Source organism: Sebastes fasciatus, chromosome 7 (assembly GCF_043250625.1).
Source record: "Sebastes fasciatus isolate fSebFas1 chromosome 7, fSebFas1.pri, whole genome shotgun sequence".
Taxonomy (NCBI): Eukaryota; Metazoa; Chordata; class Actinopteri; order Perciformes; family Sebastidae; genus Sebastes; species Sebastes fasciatus.
The window spans coordinates 30,656,448-30,680,826 of NC_133801.1; the positions used below are offsets into that span (position 1 = coordinate 30,656,448).

The following is a 24,379-nucleotide window of genomic DNA, read 5'->3' on the forward strand; positions in this document are numbered from 1 at the left end:
AAGGAAAATCGTTCCATGGCAACCAGAGTGCTTCACGACAGTCATTTAACGTATTCCGCTGGCCGGTGTCGTATATTTTGCAGAATCACCATGGCGCTGAAAGAGACCGCGGGTCTGTATGAGACACTCAAAGCGGAGTGGAACAAGAAAAACCCAAACCTGAGTAAATGTGGAGAACTGCTCAGCAAACTGAAGGTAGAGGCGCACATTGACGTGTCTGGTTGTTTTATTTGTATGAGTCGAATCAGGAGAATGGTTTATAAGCATCGACGCTGTTAGCATATGTAGCTAAGCTTGCTAACGTAGGCTAGCCATGCTAACGTTGTTTAGAGTCTTCTGTTAGGTAGACTACACGTCACACACCTACAACGATGTCCCTTTGAGGTGATACCATTGAGTTACATCTGTTAACTATGTGTAAGGGTTTAGCTGATAAGCCAGTTTAATGGTTCTAGGATTTCTGTCGTGACAGTCAGGAAACAGACGTGTTGCTAACGTGATCCTACAGGCTGCTAATTCATTGTGCAACTATTCTCAACCTGGACCTGACTGACAACATCAACATCTAACGAACGATAAATGAGACGACATTCAGCTAATTTGTTTCTTTAACATTAGCTATTAGTTAGATTATTCATATACAAGTCCTCTGTTGAAATTATTTTTTTAATTTATTTTTTTTATACTTCTTTTCCCTTTTTTTCAAGGTTGTTTTCATATATGCAATTTACAGTTCATAATTACACTAGTTTATAAACCACTTTTTAAGTAGATGAGCTTATAGACAAACTCATTAAGTACACTAGAGAAAACAACTTCAACTTTCAAAATTGAAATACAATTAAGAAAGTAAATAATAATAATAATAATAATGATGAAAAGAAAGAATAGAGATAAAAAATTTAAAAAAACACTAAATTATTTTTTTTAGATCATATTTTATTTTCCAAAACCGACACAGGAAGAGCTGACAGCACATTTGATTCACTTATGAAGGACAGAGGTGGAACAAACATTCAGATGTTCTTGTTCAGCTAGCAACACTACAGTGTAAACATTTTACTATTAGAAGTAAAAGTCCTGCGTTCAAACTCTCAAAGTAAAAGTCGAAAAGTGTTAGTATCAAAATATAAAGTACTCATTATGGAGAATGGCCCAATTCAGGATCATAGATTATATTACTTATAATTATTGATGCCTTAATGTGTACGTCACTTAAATGTTGCAGCTGGTAATTAATCGGCTAATTTTAATTACTTTGCTGCTGGGTAATTTAACTTGTAATAATGCATCATAATTCATTAGTTGAATTTGTAAAGTAGCTAAAGCTGTCAAATAAATGTAGTGGAGTAAAAAGTACAATATTTGTCTTTAAACTGTAGTGGAGCAGAAGTAGAAAGTAGCATTGAATGGAAATACTCATGTGAAGTACAAGTACCTCAGCCCTGGGAAGTACAAAACTTGAGTAAATGTATACCACTGATGAAGGATTCATGTCATCATTTTAGAATTATTAAACAAAATTATTCATTATTGATATTCAACATTCATTATTATTAGTTATTCTCAGATGGATATCGCTGTTTGTTGTGTGTAGAGGTGCGTGTGTTTACAGTAGTGTGGCAGCGGCACTGTCCCGGGCACTGAAACGTGGGAGATGGAGACAGACAGAAGAACATATCAGCATTCTGAGGCTTCGAATACCTTCAAATATTTCTCTATGAAGATTCAAAGCCCAAAGAATGGTATTCGGGACAGCCCTACGAGCAACACATTCTGTAGAAAATAACGCCAAACTTCTTTTTTGCAGGTCTCATTACTCGAGCTGAACTTCTTACCTACCAGTGGGTCCTCACTCGCCAAGCAGCAGCTCATTTTAGCTCGTGAGTAAAGGACAACATTCATATTAATCATGGATTAGTGTTTGGCAAAGTTGTAAGCCAGTTATCAATATGTTATCCCTAATTAAGACAGATTTGTGTCTGTGTTTCAGGTGATGTCCTTGAAATTGGAGCCTTGTGGAGTATCCTCAAGAAGGACATCCCATCCTTTGAGAGATACATGGCCCAGCTAAAATGTTACTACTTTGATTACAAGTAATGTCGCCTTTTTGTTTTTTATTGTGTAGTGGGATTTTGCTACATAGTACTCACTGGGGTTCTCTAACATCGCTCTTTCTCTACCTTTTGTCATTAAGGGATGAACTGCCCGAAGCTGCCTACATGCACCAGTTACTCGGACTGAACCTGCTCTTCCTGCTCTCACAGAACCGTGTGTCCGAGTTTCACACAGAACTTGAGAGACTGAGTGCACGAGATATTCAGACCAACGTATACATCAGACACCCAGTGTCCCTAGAGCAGGTGTGGCAATTTACCCCCAGACAATATTACATACATATTGCATTGTTGTTCTGCTGTGACCAGGTACAATTTTGACATTTGTGCATCCAATTAGCTATTTGTACCCTCATATCAATATTTCTACATTATTGCTGCAGTAGGAATTGGTTGTGGGTTATCCAGTCAATTAGGGAGAAGCACCCAGAGGTTTATTGGCAGGCTACCAGCTGTGTTTTGGTGCAGTAGTGCCTCTCAAATTATTGAATTAATTCTTTCAAATGATCATATTCAACCTCTGTCAACATTATATTTGTTATTCAGTTTTGATACTACAATAGACATTTCAGTACTCCATGTGTCCTTTTGGGTGGCCAGGCTGGACTGCTATGTGCAGACATGCCTCTGTAATGTATTGCAAAATAAATAGTGAAAACCAGATCAAAGACAATCTACCCGGGTAACCCAAGAACTAAAACAGTTTTATTTTGATTTTGGCCTAAGGTACATGCGATATGTTGTACTCACAAATCATAAATTCAAAGGTACAAATTACTAATTTATTGCCGCAAATTATCAAAACATTTTCCCCCTGATAAATGCAGGCCTCTATGTAATTCTCTGTTTCTATATAATATGAACATTGTGTCAATAATAACATGTAAATGACACTGTGATGTTTTATATCCTCTCCTGGTCTTTTCAGTACTTGATGGAAGGAAGCTACAACAAGGTATTTCTTGCCAAAGGGAACATCCCTGCTGAGAGCTACACCTTTTTTATAGATATTCTGCTCGATACAATTCGGTAAGAATCAATATGGTAACCATGCCTGCTATCATTTCTACACTTGTTTCTTTGATACAGTCCTTTATAACCAATGCTTTTGTTTATTTTCCATGGGAAATGAATTTGTATGTTTTGGTTCAGGTCCAACTTGTGCTTTTGAAATGTTGCGTATAAATACTGGCGTGTGTCAAGATTGGTTGACCGTTCATTAAAACCATGCATCAGGACACCTTCAGCATAGTTACAGTCAGCAGTTTAAACAGTAAACACTATTCTAAAAGTGTGAGAATGTATATTAAGCTGCAGGTAATCACAGCAACAAAACTGATGGTTAAGGCATGGTCACACATGCGCAAATGCAAGCGAGTGACCTTCGCCTGCCGAGGCAATATTAGAGCTGAAAGTTCACCAAAGTTGAACTTCACGCGACAACGAAGATGCGAACTAGCTTCGCCACCGGAAGCAAATGTTTTTTTTGCCCCTTCGCTAACACGTTGACCAAAACAAATGCAAAATGAATACATGGTCCTTTTTCTCTCCTATAGAAAATGATGGACTGTGCAAAGGAAACATCGTCATCTCAGTTATTTTCATTAATCAGAAAGAACACCTGTTTAAATGTTTATTTTATTATGTTTAATCCTGATTGTGCTTTAATCAGCAGGTCACAAAAAAAACCTAAATGATAAATAACATAATTTTTTAAAGAGAACTTCAACTAAAATTGTAACTTTTTCAATTGCAGTGATGAGATCGCAGGCTGCATAGAGAAAGCATACGAACAGATCCAGTTTAGTGAAGCCACCCGTGTGCTTTTCTTCAGTTCCCCGAAAAAGATGACAGAGTACGCCAAGAAGGTATGTATATTTTCATTAGGGAAACACACTTAAATTATACATGTATGTCAAATTTAAGTAGTATGTAGAGATTATAAGAAGAAAAGATTACATTTCTGCAAATAGAAAAAACAAACAGTTTTTGTATTTAGAAGTTGCATTTAAATATGTTGGGAGGGGACATTAAGTGTCTCAGTTGCGTGCTTGTAGACTGTGTAGAGGTTATCATGCTGGTAACTAAAACACACCAAGACAAATTTCATGTAATCTCTGAATGAGTACATTTTAGTAACATTTCACTTTTTAGGTGTCATTTCTATTAGACATGTTTCTTCATACTTCCATATATAGTTGATGCAGATGTTAACAGCAGATTAAAAAAAAATTAATTTGCTTTGATAGAATCTAAAAACATGTAATTTTACAAATGTGAAAAATAGTTGCAACAGCCTTACACAGTTCTAAAACAAGATTGTTTCTGTTATTTGGTCCAATAAGTAGTACTGTATTTTCAGGTTCATACTTGTATTTTGTGTTTCTACTAGAACATGTTTACATGCTGTAATGTTCAAAAAAGCTCTTTATTTTCCTCATACTGTGAGCCTGAATATGCCTGTATTTACCCTCTGTCTGCAACGCTCCGTTTTAGTGCATATTAATGGAATTGTGTTGCTAGGCAACAGCTTGGGTCCATGTTTACTTCCTGTCAGCTGATGTCATTCATGCGTTCCACTTTTCGGGGAACTACTAGGCGATCGGAACGCACCCATACACTGCAACCGGAAATAAACTGGGACACATTTAGAATGTTTAAAACTGTGTAATGGTCTACATCTTGTATATTTGTAACATCACATATGGACAGAAATCCTGACGGTTGTTTCGAAGGCACAGTCTCTGAACATGGGCTGTGTGTATTTCTGCATGGATTGAGTGTTTCAATGCTTTCTTAGTATTTACATAGCACTTAAACCTGCTTTATAATATAAAAGACATGAAAATCTCACTTTGTACAATATGGGACCTTTTTAAATACATGTAAGCTCATCCACTCAAGGTGGAAAAAGCAGCCAGGCATTGACTGGAAGTGTAGATAACCCATTGTTTAACTTTCAGCTGTTCTTAAACAAGCTTTCCTTATCATTTAATTTCTGAAATTGAAAAAAAATTCCATCTTAGATTCTTGCCGACAAAGAATTAAATTGCCAAAGCTGATTGTTTCATTTCATTTCAGAGAGGATGGAGTTTGAGCCCAGATGGCTATTACTCTTTCACCACTCAGCAGCAGCGGACAGAAGAGGTGACCATCCCCTCTACAGAGCTGGCACAGCAGGTCATCGAATATGCACGACAGCTGGAAATGATTGTGTAATCCGCCCCCAGGAACACACTCAGACACACACGCCGCTGATCCAGTGTACATCCAGTCAGCTCAAATGCAGTTTCCCTGAGGAATAGGACTTCATTCATCGGCAGGGTGGTTGATTTGTTGCCCATACCTCAAACATCAAATCAACAATTTATTTTTTCCTGTATGCCACTGTCTGGAAGTTTTCTTTCATTTTAAAGGATGGGGAACAAAACTAAAAGTATCACAGGTGATCCGTCTATTCAGCAGCTACACATCCACCTTTTATTGAAGACATTCATGAGTTTCAATGTTACAGTTAATTATTTTATCCAAGATGCCATCTGTACAACATTAAAACTGAGCTTTTCATGGGTTATGACCAATAAACAAGAACTTCAAATACAGCTACTACATTTAATAACGTTGGGCCTCCGCTCTTTTACAATTACAATCACCACCCTGTGAGTTTGTCTGTCAGTATCACACAAAACTATCAACTCAACATTCCCACCCCCCCAAAATTCAAGAAAACTCTTTTTGTACACAAAGTTCATTTTCTCCTTAGTGGAGCTCACAGAAATGTATTGCCCTTGCCTTGTAGCCTAGCAACTGACAGAATTGCCATTGAAGTTTGTGAGTGTTTTCTAAATGGTAATGCCTCTTCCTCCCTAGATGGTTTGTAATCCAGTTGATATTACAATGCAAATCTTTATCTGCAATAAACAATTCAGAAAATAAACTTTTTGAATGATGTGTCCATTTCCGTTTTTTTACTCTACAACTCTCATTTTTCCTCGGAAGCAAGTCATTCACAGGCATTAATCAATTTACAAAATGCAAGTCGGTAAAGGAACAGTGTGTAACATTTTGGGGATCTATTAGCAGACATGGAATATAATATCCATAACTATGTTTTCATTAATAAATAATCACCTGAAACTAAGAATCTGGTTTTCATTTCGTTCATATCTACATAGGGAGCGGATCCTCTTCACGGAGTCCACAATGTTGCTACTGTTCCACAGTAGCCCAGAACGGACAAACCTAACACTGACTCTAGAGAGAGCCTTTCACATATTACCTGAAGGCCACCGTCCAACATGCTTGTGAAACTGGTAACGTGAATTGCAGAGTGCAAAACCATGGTACCGCCAGCTGCCGTCTGACTTCCGTTGCCCCTCAAGTACTGTTACTAAATGGCGTTACTGCGGTTTTGCACTCAGCGGCTCGCGTTAACGCAGTCTTGGAAATGGAGGAGTCAGCGGAGGGGTATTCTGTTGGTTTCAATTTGCAACCACACCACTAGATGGAGCCAAATCCTACACACTGGTCCTTTAACCTAGCATGTCTCATTGATGAGAATCTTTTCCCTCCTCTGTCTCTCTCGGAGCTGTGCAATCTGCGAGTCTTACTCTGGTCACCACACAGGTGGTGTGGGCAATCTTTAAACCTGTGGTGGGCAAAGATGTAACTTACTGATTTTAACCAATATAGTCAGGACAAAAGAAAATACAAAGAACAAAACAGTTTTTTTCTAGGTTGTGTAAAAGATCTTAAAAATGCAATTCATCAGATTTATATTTATATTTAAGTGTAATGTGTAGCTCACCAGTTTTGGACGTTTGGTAGCAAACCTGTCCCCGAGTTATGTCGACAGCGCGCTTTGCTGGAGCAGGACTGATTCACTGTAAACGGGTGCCAGCGACCCTCAGCAGCAGGATTTACTGCAGAGCTGATGGCATGCTCCTGTTTTTCCTTTTCAACCTGACCATTCTTCTCATTCATCTCTTCATCTCTCATCGTGACATTTCCTGTATTCTTAGGTTGGTTTTGATTGAATGCATTGAGTGTGCATTTTGTCTTTGGCCTAACAGCAGTATCTTGAGGTAGGGGAACCTTAAGTTCATGCTGGAGTCTGATGCTTGTGTCTGTTGTTGGGTTATGAGCGGCAGCTCTAGGTAACCCTTCAACTACTGGGACCTGTGATGCCGGCGCTTTCACCTTGACTTTCTGTATGCAAGTGCTCCCGTTGTCAGCTTTGTTGGCTTGAGGTGTTTGGTGTGGCTCATCGTGTTTCTTGGTTGTGTTTTCTTCCATGGCAGTGCCACCTTGCTGCTGTGGACTCTCTTGCACAGTGGCGACAGAGCTCTTATCGTCATCTCCTGGCTGAGCCTTTATTTCCTCTCCTAGTTTCTGACTTCGCCTCATTTTGGAAGCTATAACACGGCCGCTTTTTGATTTGGCACTGAAGATATATATATAGTCCCCATCTATGTAGGTGGTATTGTCGCGGTTCAAGCAGTGTTCGTGTAGTGCATTTTCCTCATTGTTGTCCTGAGCTTTTGGCTGACTTGACATTTGTCTTGAATGGTCGGGTGGCTTAGTAGGCATGGCGGCAGGCACTTCAGCAATACCCTGTTCTGTGGTTGTGTTTAGCTCTGCAATATCGTGGGTCTCGTCTGTTGCCTGGCAGGTCGAGTCGGTGCTCTCTTCGTTCACAGGAGAGAGAACACGATGGAATTTTTGACTTGGTGGCTTGTGGATCTTTGTTTTCCTGTGTGTCTCCGCTTCTTTGCTGTGTAGGATTTCTTCTCTGACCATTCCCTTGCCTGGATGATGCACAGGTGCTTGCATTTTAGAGGCAGGAAGTTGAGGGATCATCTCTTGCTGCTTTTTACTCCCAAAGCTGGTGACGTTGGCAGATACAAGTTCATATGTTAGCAATTTTATAGAGAGACTTACAGTGCATGCATATGACAGGAATAGGAATAAAATGTGACATATTTTGTGACAGATTTGATACAATATAATAAGGGCTGTCAAAGTTACCGCGAATGCAAATTAGTTTTATCGCCACTACTTTCTATAACGCGTTAACGCAACTTGCAATTTTTAGGTTGTAGCTCAGTTTTAAAGCTAGAGGGCATCATATGAAACTAAAAAACCTAAGGAATCAATTGGTACCAAAAATGTCATACTAGTTTCTCGAGAAGGAGGCTAAATAACGCTCCAAATTTATGCTAAATTTTGGTGAAGAAAAACTGGCATGGCCTTTTTCAAAGGGGTCCCTTGACATTTGACCTCTAGATATGTGAATGAAAATGGGTTCTATGGGTACCCACGAGTCTCCCCTTTACAGACATGCCCACTTTATGATAATCACATGCAGTTTGGGGCAAGTCATAGTCAAGTCAGCACACTGACACACTGACAGCTGTTGTTGCCTGTTGGGCTTGAGTGTGACATGTTATGATTTGAGCATATTTTTATGTTAAATGCAGTACCTGTGAGGGTTTCTAGACAATATTTGTCATTGTTTTGTGTTAATTGATTTCCAATAATAAATATATAATATATATATATACATATTTGTCCACTTCAATGTTGATAAGACTATTAAATACTTGACAAAACTCCCTTTAAGGTACATTTTGAACAGATAAAAAAATGGGTGATTAATTTGCGATTAAATATAGACAATCATGTGATTAATCGCGATAAAATATTTTAATCGATTGAAAGCCTTGAATATAATATAACATTGTCAATGTAATCATTATATTGTGTCATACAGTATATGACATTTGTGTAATGCTTATGACATTTATGTATGCATACAAAGAACTCAACTCACCTGCATTCTACCTGAGGTGAGGTGTCTTTGCAGAGCACCTGTGCCGGTACTTGGACTGAGGCAGATGCGTCTGAATTATGGACGGACTCACAGGGTGCAACAGTCCTTACTGTCTGTAGTGGTGCCTCCGTAGTTTCCTTATGTAGAGTATGGTCATACGTCATACGTCTGTTTTTCTGTTGCTTTCTCTGGTGCTGCACACGTTTTGCCTGTTGCTGCGCTTGTTGTGCTGAAGGTCTGAAGGACTGCTGCTTGTTTAATTCATCACATACATCCTGAAGTCTCTGTAAGATGTCTGACTTCAGATTGTCCGCTTTCCCTGCAGTTCCTTTCACACCATCACATGGCTCAGCTATTGGTCTTGCAGGTGTAGCCTGTTGGAGCGTTGGTTTTGGAGTACTGGTCTTGTTATCCTTAGGTTTTGCAAGAGACATGTTGTGTTGAGTCACTCTTACAGCTGAGGGAAGATATGGGATATGTTTTACTGGGTCAGCATCCTGTGAAATGTTCACCTCCTTGTGGATGCTTTGTTCTCTGTTTTGAGAGGCATCAACAGCAGGAACTTGGTGCATCCTTGTGAGCATTGCTTCATTACCATTGCTGGGTTCCAGTTGATGACTAATAAGTTGAGTAGGGCCTAGTCCTTGACTAGTGTTGGCAGTGTTATTGGGGTTTCCAGTCAAATCATTTGCTTCGCCATTGTTAAAGTCAGTCTCCTTTTTAGCCGCTGCTCCTTTTGACAGTAAACCACCCATCCTCTTTTAATCCACGTTCCTGCAAAATAGAAGTGTGATATTATCAGGAGACTTAAAAGGCAAGTCTGGTAATATATGTTTTTCTTACTATCAACAAATCGCACGAGAAAAAACCAAAACAACAAATGAACTGATCCTACTAAGAAGTTTGGTCTTTCCAAAGCTTATTTCTCTCTGCTATAGAGCTCCATTGCTCTTCTACTCCTTGAGGGCGCCAGCCTCCTCGGCCGACTTTGCTGTCTCTCGGAGGCTATAGCAGGCTCAGTTTTAGAGCTCCATTAATAGCAACTATGTCATGCTAGCATGTCAGGAAGGAGGCTAAATAATGCTCCAAATTTAGGTTAAATTTTGGCGAGTAAAAACTGTCATGGCCATTTTCAAAGGGCTCCCTTGACCTCTGACCTCAAGATATGTGAATGAAATGTGTTCTATAGGTACCCACGAGTCTCCCCTTTACAGACATGCCCACTTTATGATAATCACATGCAGATTTTTTACATGCAATATACTGTATATGTGTTATTTTTGCCTATTCTAAAAATGATTTCTAAACAGTCTTGGAACTGCATAAATTGGATATGACTGTAAAGCTGAGACTCTTGTTAGTCCCCATAGTAGCCATTTCATATAGTGAGAACATTTGTTTTTAACTTGGCGTCATTATATAAAATGACCTGTTGTGATCTCCAGGATAATCACAGCCTCATGAAACTTTACAACCACAAACTACAGACTTAGAGCATTCAGAGACTGGCTGGTTTTCCTAGGTACATTAACAATAACGGGATTTCTGATCAGTTTCCAGAACAGAAGTGCTCGCCATCCAATCCCCAAAAAAATAATTTCTTGCAGAAATCTCCAAATGTCAAAAGTTTTTGATCCCAAATCACAGCATGACTTTTTCTATGGTGTTCCTCAAGGTCTTGGTGTCTTAATGTGGTACTCTGGAGGGATTATTGATTATTTTTCATCAATTCTCGAGCTGTAAAAGAAATTGTTAAATTTAGCACCAAATTAATTGAACAAATGGTATCAAAACCAAAATTGCTGCAACAGTTATGAGACATAAGTGAGCACGGGAATGGGCATCATATACTTATATCTTAATGTTCTTAGGCCTTATAAAAAAGTATTTATTTATTTTTTTTATTTCTGATTTCTGACTCAAACCACGTGACACACAGTGTGCTGAGTTGCATTTCAAATTAATCTTTTAGTGCCCAGCTCTCAGATGTACCACACCTCTAGGACCTAGAGGTGTGGTACATCATCACCTAGAGTCTAGGTGACATAGGCTATACTGCTGACCTCCTATGACCCCCTCCCCCCCTAAAAAAAGCCAAAAACGTGTCTATGGTAAAGAGGGCTGGAGTGGAAAAGGTTAAAACACCTCAGCGTTACACTGACATGGTGACATGTTCATGTTATTACCACAAACCAAAGGATAACGTCCTGCACCACTGCCTAGCAACGGTAAGCTAACGTTACCTCACAGTTTCCTATTAGCTTCACTGAGTAGCTAAATGCTAACATCAACGTTACATATCTGTTCTGTCCAATTGCTCGCTTTAAATAAACTTTTCATATGTTTTGTTAGAGGCTGTAAAGCTACAGAAACATACTTTACAACTTACACCAGGTTATCACAGATGTGCTAACTAGCCTTAGCTAGCTTAGTTCTAATACCATTTGCTGAAGTTCACTAAAATGTACATTAAATCTACATGAAGTGAACTTAATTAGATCACTTAACCTAAGAACAGGCAGATAGCACGATAAGCAAGTCATGTACGGTAATAAAGAAACAACTAACTGTAGTAGTCGGCTAACGGTCCGCAGGGACGACTCAGGGTTGGTGAGTTTCAAACTGTTTATAACGGTCGACTGTTACAGGTTCATCATGTCACTAACTACTGCTGAGTCATGAAGGTCAGTTAGGTTCAGTTAGGTTCAGTTAGGGTCAGTTAGGTTCAGTTAGGTTCAGTTAGGGTCAGTTAGGTTCAGTTAGGTTCAGTTAGGGTCAGTTAGGTTCAGTTAGGTTCAGTTAGGGTCAGTTAGGTTCAGTTAGGTTCAGTTAGGGTCAGTTAGGTTCAGTTAGGGTCAGTTAGGTTCAGTTAGGTTCAGTTAGGTTCAGTTAGGGTCAGTTAGGTTCAGTTAGGGTCAGTTAGGTTCAGTTAGGTTCAGTTAGGGTCAGTTAGGTTCAGTTAGGTTCAGTTAGGGTCAGTTAGGGTCAGTTAGGTTCAGTTAGGGTCAGTTAGGTTCAGTTAGGGTCAGTTAGGTTCAGTTAGGTTCAGTTAGGGTCAGTTAGGTTCAGTTAGGGTCAGTTAGGGTCAGTTAGGTTCAGTTAGGTTCAGTTAGGGTCAGTTAGGTTCAGTTAGGTTCAGTTAGGGTCAGTTAGGTTCAGTTAGGGTCAGTTAGGGTCAGTTAGGTTCAGTTAGGTTCAGTTAAAACCTGTTGCTACAGCAACTGCCTACTTTACCAGACAGGTAAAGTAGGCAGCTGCCCCAGAGGCCCCTAAAGCCTCAGTAGTTTACTGCATGCCAGCTGGTTTTATAGCTAAGGTGAGTCCCACATTAGGTTGCCACCTTATCTTGGGGGGGGCAGTGTCAAAATGTAGTTTTAAGACCTTAATGATTTTAGTTATTATTGTGGTACATATTCCTTATTTAAGTTTCGTTCAACCAAATAGCCTCAAACTATCTGGCAAACAGAGAACCAGGTGGAGTCAGGTGGCATTTCGTTTGGTTTCTGGGAGTTATAATGAAGCTGAGATGTTTATTACCGAATAGAAACTGTCCATGCTTACATAAATACAAAGTGTTTTACAAATAAACCTGCCTTACATCCACAAATGGTGATAATATCTATGGAAATATGTGACCCTAAAAGTATATAATATATCCTTTAGACCTGCTGATACATCACATCAGTCTTTTTATTTTCATAATGAAATCTTTAGAGTCAACAAATCCTCCTTTGACCCTTCTGTAAAATAGCTTCATTGGCTCTAGTGGTAGTTTATTGTTATAATTGATTGATTGTGAATTTCAGTCATGTTTGCATTCATATTATTATCGTGATTGTTGTAACTTTATATTTGGCTGTAGAAGTGATGTCTGAATCATCTGAAAGCAGCTGTTTGGGCAATCATGTTATTAGGCCGCTGTCCTTGGTGCTGAAATACAGGCAACGTGGCCTCACGTCCTCTTATTGACGGAAGATGCTATGAGATTTACCAGTGTAACAACGTAATAACTTAAAAAAACAGGGTTGAATAAAGCAAAGGTGTGCCATTTTGTTGATCCACGTTTATTTTGAATGTGTTCCTTCACAGGGTCTAGTCTAGAGTACAGGAAGCCACGGAGCTGCACCCGGACCTGGAGCTGGAGGTTTCCCGGTATGTGGTTACTATGAATTCAGTATTTGATCATTTCCGGGAGTAAGCCGCGTAAGACAGTTATTGTCGTGTTATTTTTGCAGTTAAATCAACTAGTTCAAAGATAGGTTATGGTAGACAAAAGCGGGCTCGTCCGGGATTTGAACCCGGGACCTCTCGCACCCTAAGCGAGAATCATACCCCTAGACCAACGAGCCATGATTCCGCGCTGTCCGCCGCTACTCTCGACCATGACACACAACTCTGTTTGTTTGCTGAAGTCAAAGCAGGTACTTTATACGACTTTTAATTCAATGCGCATCCTAATAAAACATAATATGTAAGATAATGTTTATATTTACAGTGGATTCCTGCTACAATAATTCCTTAGATGTAGAGATATAGTCTAATGTTTACAGGCGAGTCATGGAGCACACTATGTCTAAAAACAACATCAAAACCGCAATGCTTGTATCAGGTTCGTAGATTTTTTTGAAAACTAAGTAACCTCAAAGTAACATACACCTACAGTAACTTTATATTAGTCTAGAGAGCCACGGACGCAGTTTTATTCAGTGGTTTCACCTGAATACGCCCCAAAGTCAACGTCGCAGGATCCTTTAGCCTATTATCTAAAGAGGTATTGCTGTCCATGGTGCTGATCCATTTGTTGTTGCCAGCACCAACATTAGGGACACAGTTTGAGTTATTTTCCTGCTTTGGACAACTACATACACAGTTAAGAAATGAATAAGCGTAGGAACACAACAATAAGACAAACTTATACTTGTGTGATTTAAAAAACAAAAACAAATGCTAGCAAAGATGCAATGAAGGGAAAATCTTATTTAGATAGATGTACTTTATTGATCCCAAAGTGGGAAATTACAATGCACCGGAACAGTAAAAAAATGTGAATGAAATTTATCCATATAATACACAATATAAAGAATATTGGAATACACTATAAATATAGCCGACTACTACAACTAAAAAAATCTAAAATCTAAACTTAGAATAACCTACTATATATATTAGCAAAGTGTGCAAGTTACCATGTTTTGCTTTTAAATAAAAAAAATAAGAATTGAGGTTTTAAATGTGCAAATGCAGATGTGCACATTGGAGATTATTTTACCTATATTTTATGTTTTATGAATTTGTTTTCCCCGTTACCCTTTTTCATTCATCAGCCACGTCACGTCATAAATCAGCTGCATATTTCAATCATTGTAAATCACATCACATGGACAAACCCTATATAGCCCACCTAAAGCCACCATGCTGTCAATGATTAGTGCGGATGTGTTGGCACAGGGCAGGTAGAGAGAGAGAGAGAGAGAGGGAAGGAGAGAGAGGGAGAGAAAGAGGGAGAGAGAGAGAGAGAGAGAGAGAGAGAGGGAGCTAGAGAGAGAGAGAGAGAGAGAGAGAGAGGGAGAGAGAGAGAGAGGGAGTGAGAGGGAGAGAGAGAGGGAGAGAGAGAGGAGAGAGAGAGAGAGAGGGAGCTAGAGAGAGAGAGAGAGAGAGAGAGAGAGAGAGGGAGAGAGAGAGAGAGGGAGTGAGAGGGAGAGAGAGAGGGAGAGAGAGAGGAGAGAGAGAGAGAGAGGGAGGTAGAGAGAGAGGGAGGATGCTGCCAGCGGAAAATGGCTGCTGCAACCTCAAGCCTATCCTGATACACCGAAACGACATCAAGGTGGAGAGAGAGAGAGAGAGAGCGAGAGGAAGAGAGAGAGAGAGAGAGGAAGAGAGAGAAAGATTAGGAAAATGAGAGCAGATAGAGAGAGAATGTGAGTGAGCCTGTGAGTGTTTCCTGAAAGGAGGATAAAAAGAGAGAGAGAGAGGAGACCCTGGGGTGGGCTGCTGCAAGCGGCGGGCAACACCGAGCCATGGAGGGCGAGTAAGTCCTTACATTTTCATTTCTAACATTGCACATAAATATAGATAGATATATATATATTCAGCCATCCGCCAGAGAGAACCGGATAGAAAGAGAAACGCCACCGCCATCAGTGTTACACCAACCCAGCATCATGCACTCTTTATCACAGTCTCTGTGGTGCTTCTACAATATCTAGCAGGCTGCCGAGAATAAAAACACCATTACGTAGTCTGGAATCAACAGCATACACCCCATTTACACATTACATCCATGCCAATATGGGATCAATGTTTAAGCCTCCTACATGTGGTGCTTTTAGACGATTGACTGACACACACACAACCTATACACGCACACAACATGAGCTATAAGAATGAAAGGTATTGAACAGAAGCTATGCAACAATCGGAACTAAATGCGTGCTGGGCGATGGGTAAAAAACAGTCACGAAATAAGTCAATGTGTAAAATGTATGGTAGGGGGGAGAAAAAAGGCGAAATATGTCGAGTTTGGGTCCAGCATCGCGTCATTCAAGACATGGCTACAGTGAGACGAGGGAGGGATGGAGGCGGTGTGATTTTTATCAACGTGTCTCGGGGTTTCATTATGATTTTTTAAAGCCAAACTTTATGAATGAAATGTGATTTTTTTTCTCTCTCTCTCTCTCCCTCATCCTCACCCCTCCTCTCCTCCTTCTCTTTTCTAATCGGGCCCCCTCCCCCCATCTCCCTGTTTCCTCTCCATCCTCTCTCTCACCCACTCGCTCCTTTTTCCCTTCTTTTTCTTCCTCTCACACGCGATCGCATTGTGTATTTAGGCCTTATAGCAGCATTATATTCCGGTGAAATGTCTAACCGCGCGGTGCGATGTGTCTTAGCCAGCCAGTCTCGCTCCATCCCATTCATAAAAACATAGGACATCATATCGGGGTGTGTTAATGAGTGCGTGCAGCAGGGGCGGAATGGAGGAAAGGAAGGAGCGTCTGGGAAAAAGAATTGCTTAAAAAAATCCAGTGTGATTTGGAAATAATTTGGAAAAAGACGTGGCTGTGCATGCGTTTACGTGCACATGTCGAACTGCGGTGCTGAATTATTCAGCCCGATTGGCGAGAGGGCAGAGCTGCTTTTTTTTTTTGCAAGAATGCCGGGGCCTCTGATGGCGAATGGGTGCGTTCATTGATACATCTATCTGGGAAACACTCATTCTTCCTCCCTCCCTCCTCCTCCTCCCATTTGGCCATTGCTCTCCTCCTCAACGCTGGCTCTTCTTCCTATCCATTTGCTCCACACTTCCTTTATTCTCACTGTACAGTCAGTCACTTTCATTCTCATATATGCTCCTATAAGCAGCAGGCATGTTTAAACCACAAATATTTCAGAATTTTTGTTTACCGTCACCACATGCTAATAAAATTTACCTCAATCAGGTGATCATAGATAAGTAAGAAGTGCCCTGACTGTTAGGCTACTGTATGATAGGCCTTTGAGCTGTCATGTTGCAACGCCAGTACTCATATAGGCCAGGCTGTCCATTCTGTCTTCTTTGTGTCAATTTCACCATGCAATCTTAGTTCAACAGAGCTGAAAACAGTTACAATTGCTGCTGCATTTTTGTATTATGGAAGTTGATCTCTATTTTCAACTGCATGTGCGTATCAGTGCGTGCCATGCATGTCTGCGGCTATTTGTGTGTGTGTGTGTGTGTGTTTGTCAGTGTAGCCTATTGCGTTGTTTAATCAGCCTGGGCCTCTGCTCACTCTTCCTGACAGTGTGCGTGTTCGTGCAGTGGTGATGACACGTGATGACTCCAGTGGCGGTTGGGTGCCCCTTGGAGGTGGCGGCCTCAGTCACGTGGTCATATGTAAAGGGCGGAGTCATGACGGCAGGGGGCGGAGAGAATACATCGTACGCGGAGAGCGGCTGCGAGACCGAGCAGTGAGTGTGTGCGTGTGTGTTATGGCTGTCTTTTGGTGGCCACGTTGCTCCTCAACGCCGCCTAAAGACTGTAATGTTGGGGGATTGATTTGTGGAAAAGGATCTTGTGTCGTTGAACTAACTTCTCATGTTGCTGGGATTGTGTCTTTAGCCGGTGTTGGAGTGCACAGTGCAAAGGGGGTTAGTGTACAATAAGGTGAACCCCATCTTCCATCACTGGCGAGTAGAAGATCGAAAGTTTGGCCTTACGTTCCAGAGTCCTGCCGATGCCATCTCCTTTGAGAAAGGGCTGCAAGCTGTCATAGACAAGCTCGACAGAGGTACATGAGTCACGTATACAAACTTTCATCAGTTGTGTTGGAGTTGGCGAAGTCTAAAATCCTCTCTATTCATGTCATCAAGGCTCTGACTCGCCTTCGTCCTCCACGCCAGAAGAGGCCGACACCGAGGATGATGGACAAGCTGTGAGTATCTGAGCAGTTTGTCGGTCGAGCATTTGTTCTCCGATTTACGCTGCCGCTGGGCAGTTATTGGTGTTTTTGACTTGTGGGATGACATGTAGCCTCTGCCAGTCTCATACAGGAAGTGAGTCGTCATCAAACAGCAGAAAGGAGATGCTTCCCAAACCCATCACCATAGTGACAAGCGAGTCGTCGTCTACCTGCTTCGTACGGTCGGAAGAGTTTAGTTTTGGATCCACCACTCAGACACCTGCTCAGGTAACACCTTCTGCTCAGAGTCCACCATTGGTACTTCACTGTGATAATAAGATGCTCAAAGGAACACACATGTTTATTACAGATTCAGTCGATTTCGCTGTACCTGGTCTTGCAAACACTTGTGAGCTCTAATGATGATTACTGTGAAATAAGAGTTCATAAAGGAACAGTGTGTAACATGTCGGGGGATCTATTGGCAGAAATGTAATATAATATTAATAAGTATGTTTTCTTGTGTACTCACCTGTAAATAAGACTGGTTGTGTTTTCGTTCCCTTAGAATGAGACGTTTTTAAATACAGAACGGGTCTTTTTCACAGAGCCGGCCGCCATGTTTCTACAGTAGCCCAGAACAGCCAGTTCTCATTGGGCATTAATTACTGAGGCTTTGTCACGGCTGTGCGGCATTAGGTACCACTGCACACAGCACCCTTTAGTGTTGGTATGAAACGCGTTCCATTAACTACAATGTAAACCCATCCGCGGCAACAGTAAACGCTCCGAGAAAGTGCGCCGGGAGTGTGGTGACGTAGTTTAAAGAGCGAAAGAGACACACACAGGGTGGGCTGGAGGGGAGGTGGATGGGTCCAACAAAAACAAGACTTTCATCCAGGAGACCGCTGTTCGTGTCCCGGGCATCACGTTACAATCAGCTATTGGTTCGTGTCCCGTGTTCACAATGCTGAGTGTCATTTTCACTGTACCAACGTGGTAGTCTTAAGCCCAACCATGTAGTTCTTTCCTAAACCTAACTATATTGGTTTTGTTGCCTAATTCTAAAGTGACACCAAGGGTCACTGTAGGGGTTTTGATGCCGAAAATCTAGTGACGCCAAGGGACTTGACAACGGGGCGGTATGTGACAAGTTGGGATGAGAACTTGTCTCCCAAAACGGACAAACTAAACACTGGCTCTAGTTAGGGCCATTGGCGTTTTCACGTTTTAGTGCTGGCCACCGTAGTTCACCTACACGCTTGGCACACGGGAGAAGCTTCAGTTAGTTGCAATCTGCGACCTCACTATTAGATGCCGCCAGTTCCTACTCACTGCACCTTTAAAGAGGGGTGTGGGAACCTCCATGGGTCCTTCAGGGTTCCCAGCAAAATCAGTGATATTTAAAATTTAGACATTAGAGCAATAAAAAGAAAAACATGGAAGGTTGACTGGTTGATTTCTTTTCCTACTGTCTCCACCCTCAAGTCCACACCTATGGACATTTATTTATTCTACATGAAGTCAAATTAAATTTAAAACGACCAACTGTCAACCCATAGAATTAAATCTTATCAAAACGAGGGATGTCGATCATTTGTGCTCCTATTTGAGATAAACTAGAGATGGAACCTTCTGTAACTGCTGCCTCGGTACACACTGTTCCAGACTCACTCTGTAATTCTATACCCTCTCCGCAGATCCACACCAGGCCGGGACAGATTCAGCTCACACAAATGACGGCTGTGTTGAATCCGCCGACGCCCCCGCCCCCTCCTCCTGCTCCACCTAGTCCTCCTGCGGGTCAGGCGGCTTCATCTCCTCTGTCCCCCCTCTCACCCACCATTTCTCTGCTGGAGGAGGGAGACCTACGCAGTGTGGACCCTTGCAAGGACCTGTGGGGTTCTCGAGGTTATGAGGACTACCGACGGGCGGGGGCCACTAGGACTATGGTTGGGGGGCTGACCGGGGGTGTGGTTGTCAGTGCGGGAGGGAGTCTGCAGGACAAGTCAGAGCTGTGCGTGGTTCGCTTTGAGAAGGACTTGGCGGGAGTGGGGACGGCAGGCTGCGACGTGACAGTGAGCCTGGACAGTAAAGCCTCCCAGCGGCTGTCCTCGTCATCGCCCACCTGTATGTCCATCCCCAACGCTGTGTCGGGCGTGTCCTCAGCTGCCGGCTCACCCCAAGAGACGTGCAAAGGCTCGCCCTCTCCCTGCTGCATTCACACCTCATTGGCCACGCCCCGGTCGCGGACTCGTAAGAGAGGAGGAGGGGCAAGCAGTGGTGGCGGCGGCGGCGACCCGGGGGTAATCTCCCCCGATGACGACAGCCCCTGTCCTCAGGGTTCAACGTCATGCCCATCACGCTGTGTGTACTGCCGCTCTGTTTTCAGCACTTCGGAGAACGGGCGGGGCCGCTGCAGAGACGCCCCGGACCCGGCCCTGCACTGCCTGCGCCAGTGGACCTGTGTGTGGTGCGCAGAGAGTCTGCTCTACCACTGCATGTCGGACTCTGAGGGAGAGTTCTGGGAGCCTTGCTCGTGTGAAGACTCGCTGGGGGGCCACCCGCACCCCCTTTGCTGTGCCCGCTGGTTGGCCCTCCTGGCCCTGTCGCTCTTCGTGCCCTGCATGTGCTGCTACCTGCCTTTGCGCGCCTGCCTGCGGTGTGGGGAGAGGTGTGGCTGCTGTGGGGGAAAGCACAAGGCGGTCCGATGAAGCCAGGCTAGGGGGTGGGAGTGGCTCCCTGGACCGAGGAGGTCTGGGTGGCGAGAGGAGAGAGCATCTGTAGGGGACGCAGGAGGCGGAGCTTAGCGGGTGGAACGGTGCTCTCGGTAGACCCCAGACCTCTGACGTGGCCCTCCAAAGCCCCACGGCCTTCCACTTGCATTCCGCTCTTTCTCTTTTCAACCTGGGGCCTTCCTCACTGGTCCTCGCCTGCTGAGGGTGCACTGCACTCAGACCAGGCTCTGTGGGAGTCATCTGGAGCCTTCATAGTGGATTTACTGAGGGTTGGCTGATCTAGAATTAGCGGTCAGAGACTTTATTACAGCAAGAGAGTGGCAGAGGCAACGATGATGTGTACACTGTTTCAAATGTCTGTTTGTTTGTTTTTATTAAGAAAGAAAAACACAAAAAACTAAAGATGTTTATATATATGATTGTTATAATTTTAATTGGTATATTTTATTAAATGTAAAACATATTGACAGAATCCCCCAATGGCACACACTATCACGTATTCACAAACATGAGATCTTGGGGAAGTTATTTGTTTCATGTTGGCCTGTTTATCAGTCAGATGAACAGATGTCACCCTTTACCTCTAATTTTACCTCAGATGTTACTCAACCCTGGTTAAGAAATGAAAAAAAAAGAGGGAAGGGAGTGAGGTTTGGAGAGCGCGAGTGCAGTCTTCAAGAACGTACGAGCATCTGAGAGTGTCGTCTTTCGGTTAAAGTAGTAGACCACCGTGGAAGAAAGGTTATCAAATGCAAAGGGACAATTAATGCTAAGGGAAGTTGCAATGACAACCACAAAGACTTAAAAGTCATAATGTGATTCATTATGGTCCTTTGTAACCAAACACAAGGTTATTTTTGTTTTCTAAAAAAGGAAAATTAAGAATGTGTCGAACATTAAACACCCTCACTTTTCACATAGTTTTTCATCTTTCCATGAATTTTCAATATTAATAATAGAAAACATCACATCCCACCACTGTACTTGTTGAATCAGTCAAGGTGCTTACAACTGAGGCCTCTGAGCGAGTCTATTCTACCTAATGTACACGACGCAGTCCCACCCCAAAGACAAAGTAAACAGGACCCCACGCTAACCAATCTGTAGACGTGTCTAGGCCTTTGAATCAGACGCCACCAAAAAAACGAAGTGCAATGAACAATGTATTGAAAGAGTATTTTTGTACCAGTCGCTCAACGTTAGGAAAATCGAAAAGTGTCGGAACTGAATACTGTAGTGTGTTATTGTGTTCGATATCAAGCAGAAAATGATAAATAGGAACACAAGCTTGTCTTTGAGCAGCAGCACGTAGCTCACAGGTGTGACATTTACACGTGCTGTGGACTGTTGACCCTGTGATGAGAAAAGAGACCCGTTAACTTGAAAAAGACGAATGGCGGTCGGTCTTTGTTTGGGCACAGTGGCAGATGTGTTTGCTGAATGTTGCTTTAAGTATGAAGTCTAAAAAAGCTGCTATTTTAAGTCCTGTCCTAACCCTATTCAAACGTTCCCGCTGCCTCGTAGCAATCGACGAGGTGGTGTGGCCGAGTAGAAACAATCCTTCATGTTCTTATTCCACTCAAGGTGCTGAGGAGGCTAAATAGTGCGCGAGGAAGGTTTTTGTAAGCTTATAGCTGAGCTTAAAGATAAATTCACCCCTAGACATTTAAAAAAAAAAAATGCTTCTGGTGATGTACCTTGCATTTCTGGGTCTATTTTGCTGATTGGTGGTATATTATATTTTTTTAACTGGCCAAGGGTAGATTAAAAGTTATTTCCATCACAGCCCCAACAGATTTTGTTAACAGAATTTGTTTAATCTTATTCTTAAAGGAACAGTGTGTAACATTTCGGTTGATCTATTAGCAGAAATGGAATATAATATTCAGAACTATGTTTTCATTTAACACCTGAAACTAAGAATCGTTGTGTTTTCGTTAGCTTTCAATGAGCCGTTTATATCTACATAGGGAGCGGGTCTTCTTCACAGAGTCCGCCATGTTGCTCCGCCATGTTTCTACAGTAGCCCAGAACGGACAAACCAAACACTGGCTGTACAGAGAGCCTTTTGTGTTTTTACGTTACCTGAAGGCCACCGTAGTTCTCCGTAGTTGTTAAACTGCGGTAACGTGAGCCGCAGAGTACAAAACTGTGGTTCCGCCAGCCGCCGTCTGACTTCCCTTGCTCCTGAAGTAGTGTTATTATGGTAAGGACGGCCTCTGAGCGAGGCCAACGGCGTTACGGCGGTTTTGCACTCGGCGGCTCACGTTATCGCATTCTTGGAAAGGGAGGGTTGAGCGGAGGGGTACTCAGTTGGTTTCAATCTGCAACCACACCACTAGATGCCGCCAAATCCTACACACTGTCCCTTTAATATGTCAACATATTCAACGAATCAAAGAGCTTTTTGTATGTACAGCCTCCCCACACCGGTGTTTAATAATCATGCCAAAAAATCATGCTATGAAGTTAAGATATATTATAGAAGAGGTAGAGACACCACTCGTTACTCTACAGAAATTTGCCGCAGCCACTAGATTCACATTTTGTTTGTTGACCGAAAAAACTGAGGCTCTTATATCCCCACCGACATGAAGAACCAACTACTGAATACAACAAGCTTACGCCTGCTTCTCTCAACCCGTTCTCACTCCCAACACGTCAAATACCGCCGACTGGGCAGCACCCCTCGGCATCGGAAACTGACACACTAAGGCACCCGTTAGCAACAGTATGGCGGACGAACCGGGCTTTCAACTAACTCCAATGGAAACCCACCTGTGGCGTTATTCGACGGTCGGAGCAAATGACGTAGTATTAATAGCGTGAGAGTCCGATCAGGACAGGCGGAGAGGGTGGTGGATGAGTCCAATAAGCAAGACCTTCAGCCAGGAGACCGCTGTTCGTGTCCTGTGTGAAACTAAAAGTAACGTTGATTTATTTTGTCACGTCAGTCTTTAGTCACATGACTCGTCTGTATCGCCAGTCACGTGAGTCGCTAGTCAGTGAAGTTAACCTCAACCACGACCGTTTCCTAACCCTAACTAAGTGGTTGTGTTGCCTAAACCTAACTTCCTGTGAAAACGGAAGTTTATTTTGAAAGGACGCTATGCATGTAACGGGCTGATACTGACACGCCGTCCCTGGTCCGTCCAAAAGTAACACAAGAGGGGTACCACTGTGTGTCGGTCTCCGATGCCGAGGGCTGCCGACCACACTACTTAACGAGTTGGGAGTGAAAATGTGTTGCTCTGAGTTGTTGAAAGATTTCATAAAAAAATGTAAGAAATCCGTAAGCAAGGTAGACGTTGATTACGAAGGTTGTGCAACAAATAATCTCAAAATAACTCATGAAATGCACTGAGCATCTCAGAAGGATGATATTCTAACAGCATAGGAGAATCCGTGGGGGTTATTTCTCTCTTTTGAATCCTTTAAAATGAAAGATGGGAATACATACTCTCGCTCTGTACAAGGACCTTGAATTATGGCAGAATGAACCTTTCAGAAGCTTCACCAGATTATTTACATTTTAGGTTTAGCCAAGAACTTCTTATCCAAAGTGACTTAAAGTGAGTGAACAGGCAGTAAGTAGGGTTCAGTCAGGACACACAGCTGCTGATGAACACGACCCCTGACCTCTCGGTTATGGGACGGTCGTCTTCACTACTAGGCCAGCCTTCCAACAATGTTGGTCCACTTAAAAAAAAAAAAAAAAAGACATGCTGTCACAATGGCAGCAGACTCAGTCACTAGACTGCCATTCCTTGATCTTTAAATTAACCCTTTGTCCCCCACACACACACAATCCCCACAAATCTGCAACGCATAGACCTGCACACAGACACACACGTTCACTCGATGGTGCAGATATACAGAACTAGTAAAGCCATTGCACACAGTTTGCTACTTCTGGTTCAGAAATGGTGTTAGAGTACAGTACTGACAGTCATGCGGTCACAATTGCAGGCCCCATTCTTACATCTTAATAAATGTGCCTTTTGATTTGAGTAATCAATAACTTATGATTTCTAAGTAACTCTGTGTTAAGTACTATTTTACTTTTTTGGGTTATTGATTTCTGCCAATGTGCATATTTTCAAATGTACGTATTTATTAGTTTCAAAGTAATTAATGAGATATTACCTGTTTATTTATTTATTGAGATATTTATTCTGATTCTTTATTTTTTCGAGACAGGTTTTTATCTTCCGTGCTGTCTTACTTCTGACTTTGTGCCAATGTGCTGCTTTGAGGTGTTACATATCGTGGGTTTGTATCATTATTAAACCCTCACTCTATATTTTAAATCAGTGT

The 24,379-nt window shown here is 42.2% G+C and overlaps 3 protein-coding genes and 1 non-coding gene across 12 annotated transcripts; 2 read left to right on the forward strand and 2 right to left on the reverse strand.

Annotated features, from left to right (window-relative positions):
- psmd8 (proteasome 26S subunit, non-ATPase 8) lies at positions 1 to 6,068 on the forward strand. The gene is made up of 7 exons (XM_074640270.1): positions 1 to 195; positions 1,811 to 1,883; positions 1,994 to 2,096; positions 2,198 to 2,363; positions 3,046 to 3,146; positions 3,874 to 3,985; positions 5,199 to 6,068. The coding sequence occupies exons 1-7, from the start codon at positions 16 to 18 to the stop codon at positions 5,334 to 5,336; spliced, it is 873 nt and encodes a 290-aa protein (XP_074496371.1). The 5' UTR covers positions 1 to 15; the 3' UTR covers positions 5,337 to 6,068.
- Positions 5,626 to 11,593, reverse strand: LOC141770585 (uncharacterized). 5 transcript variants are annotated; one of them, XM_074640264.1, is made up of 5 exons: positions 11,518 to 11,593; positions 9,545 to 9,723; positions 8,950 to 9,406; positions 6,925 to 8,001; positions 5,626 to 6,765 (listed from the first exon to the last, which is right to left on the reverse strand). In XM_074640264.1, exons 2-5 carry the CDS (start codon positions 9,702 to 9,704, stop codon positions 6,618 to 6,620), a joined length of 1,842 nt encoding a protein of 613 aa, XP_074496365.1. In that variant the 5' UTR covers positions 9,705 to 9,723; positions 11,518 to 11,593; the 3' UTR covers positions 5,626 to 6,617. The 5 variants fall into 5 exon arrangements, with proteins under 5 accessions (XP_074496365.1, XP_074496361.1, XP_074496362.1 ...); XM_074640260.1 differs by having other exon boundaries at positions 8,950 to 9,723; XM_074640261.1 differs by lacking the exon at positions 11,518 to 11,593 and adding an exon at positions 11,339 to 11,468 and having other exon boundaries at positions 8,950 to 9,723.
- Positions 11,014 to 24,372, forward strand: spred3 (sprouty related EVH1 domain containing 3). Of its 5 annotated transcripts, none has more exons than XM_074640267.1 (7): positions 11,014 to 11,177; positions 13,039 to 13,101; positions 16,728 to 16,893; positions 17,045 to 17,213; positions 17,296 to 17,357; positions 17,466 to 17,612; positions 19,025 to 24,372. In XM_074640267.1, the coding sequence occupies exons 3-7, from the start codon at positions 16,750 to 16,752 to the stop codon at positions 20,036 to 20,038; spliced, it is 1,536 nt and encodes a 511-aa protein (XP_074496368.1). In that variant the 5' UTR covers positions 11,014 to 11,177; positions 13,039 to 13,101; positions 16,728 to 16,749; the 3' UTR covers positions 20,039 to 24,372. The 5 variants fall into 5 exon arrangements, with proteins under 5 accessions (XP_074496368.1, XP_074496369.1, XP_074496370.1 ...); XM_074640268.1 differs by lacking the exon at positions 11,014 to 11,177 and adding an exon at positions 12,201 to 12,265; XM_074640269.1 differs by lacking the exons at positions 11,014 to 11,177; positions 13,039 to 13,101 and adding an exon at positions 14,640 to 14,832.
- On the reverse strand, positions 13,227 to 13,298 carry trnap-agg (transfer RNA proline (anticodon AGG)). Its single transcript has one exon. It is a non-coding gene; the product is annotated as a tRNA-Pro (tRNA).
- Positions 24,373 to 24,379: the final 7 nt, after the last annotated feature.

Excerpts from the sequence above, each read along its gene's own strand:
- LOC141770585 (XM_074640260.1), bottom strand. The coding sequence starts at position 9,704 with ATGGGTGGTTTACTGTCAAAAGGAGCAGCGGCTAAAAAGGAGACTGAC. Across the intron at positions 8,002-8,949 it reads TCACCTCAGGTAGAATGCAG|CTTTGGGAGTAAAAAGCAGC; the intron begins GTGAGTTGAGTT and ends CAACGTCACCAG. Across the intron at positions 6,766-6,924 it reads CTACCAAACGTCCAAAACTG|GTTTAAAGATTGCCCACACC; the intron begins GTGAGCTACACA and ends TGCCCACCACAG.
- spred3 (XM_074640269.1), top strand. The coding sequence starts at position 14,708 with ATGCTGCCAGCGGAAAATGGCTGCTGCAACCTCAAGCCTATCCTGATA. Across the intron at positions 14,833-16,727 it reads GAGAGAGAGGAAGAGAGAGA|TGTGCGTGTTCGTGCAGTGG; the intron begins AAGATTAGGAAA and ends TCTTCCTGACAG. Across the intron at positions 17,214-17,295 it reads CATAGACAAGCTCGACAGAG|GCTCTGACTCGCCTTCGTCC; the intron begins GTACATGAGTCA and ends CATGTCATCAAG.
- psmd8 (XM_074640270.1), top strand. The coding sequence starts at position 16 with ATGGCAACCAGAGTGCTTCACGACAGTCATTTAACGTATTCCGCTGGC. Across the intron at positions 2,364-3,045 it reads ACCCAGTGTCCCTAGAGCAG|TACTTGATGGAAGGAAGCTA; the intron begins GTGTGGCAATTT and ends TGGTCTTTTCAG. Across the intron at positions 3,147-3,873 it reads ATTCTGCTCGATACAATTCG|TGATGAGATCGCAGGCTGCA; the intron begins GTAAGAATCAAT and ends TTTCAATTGCAG.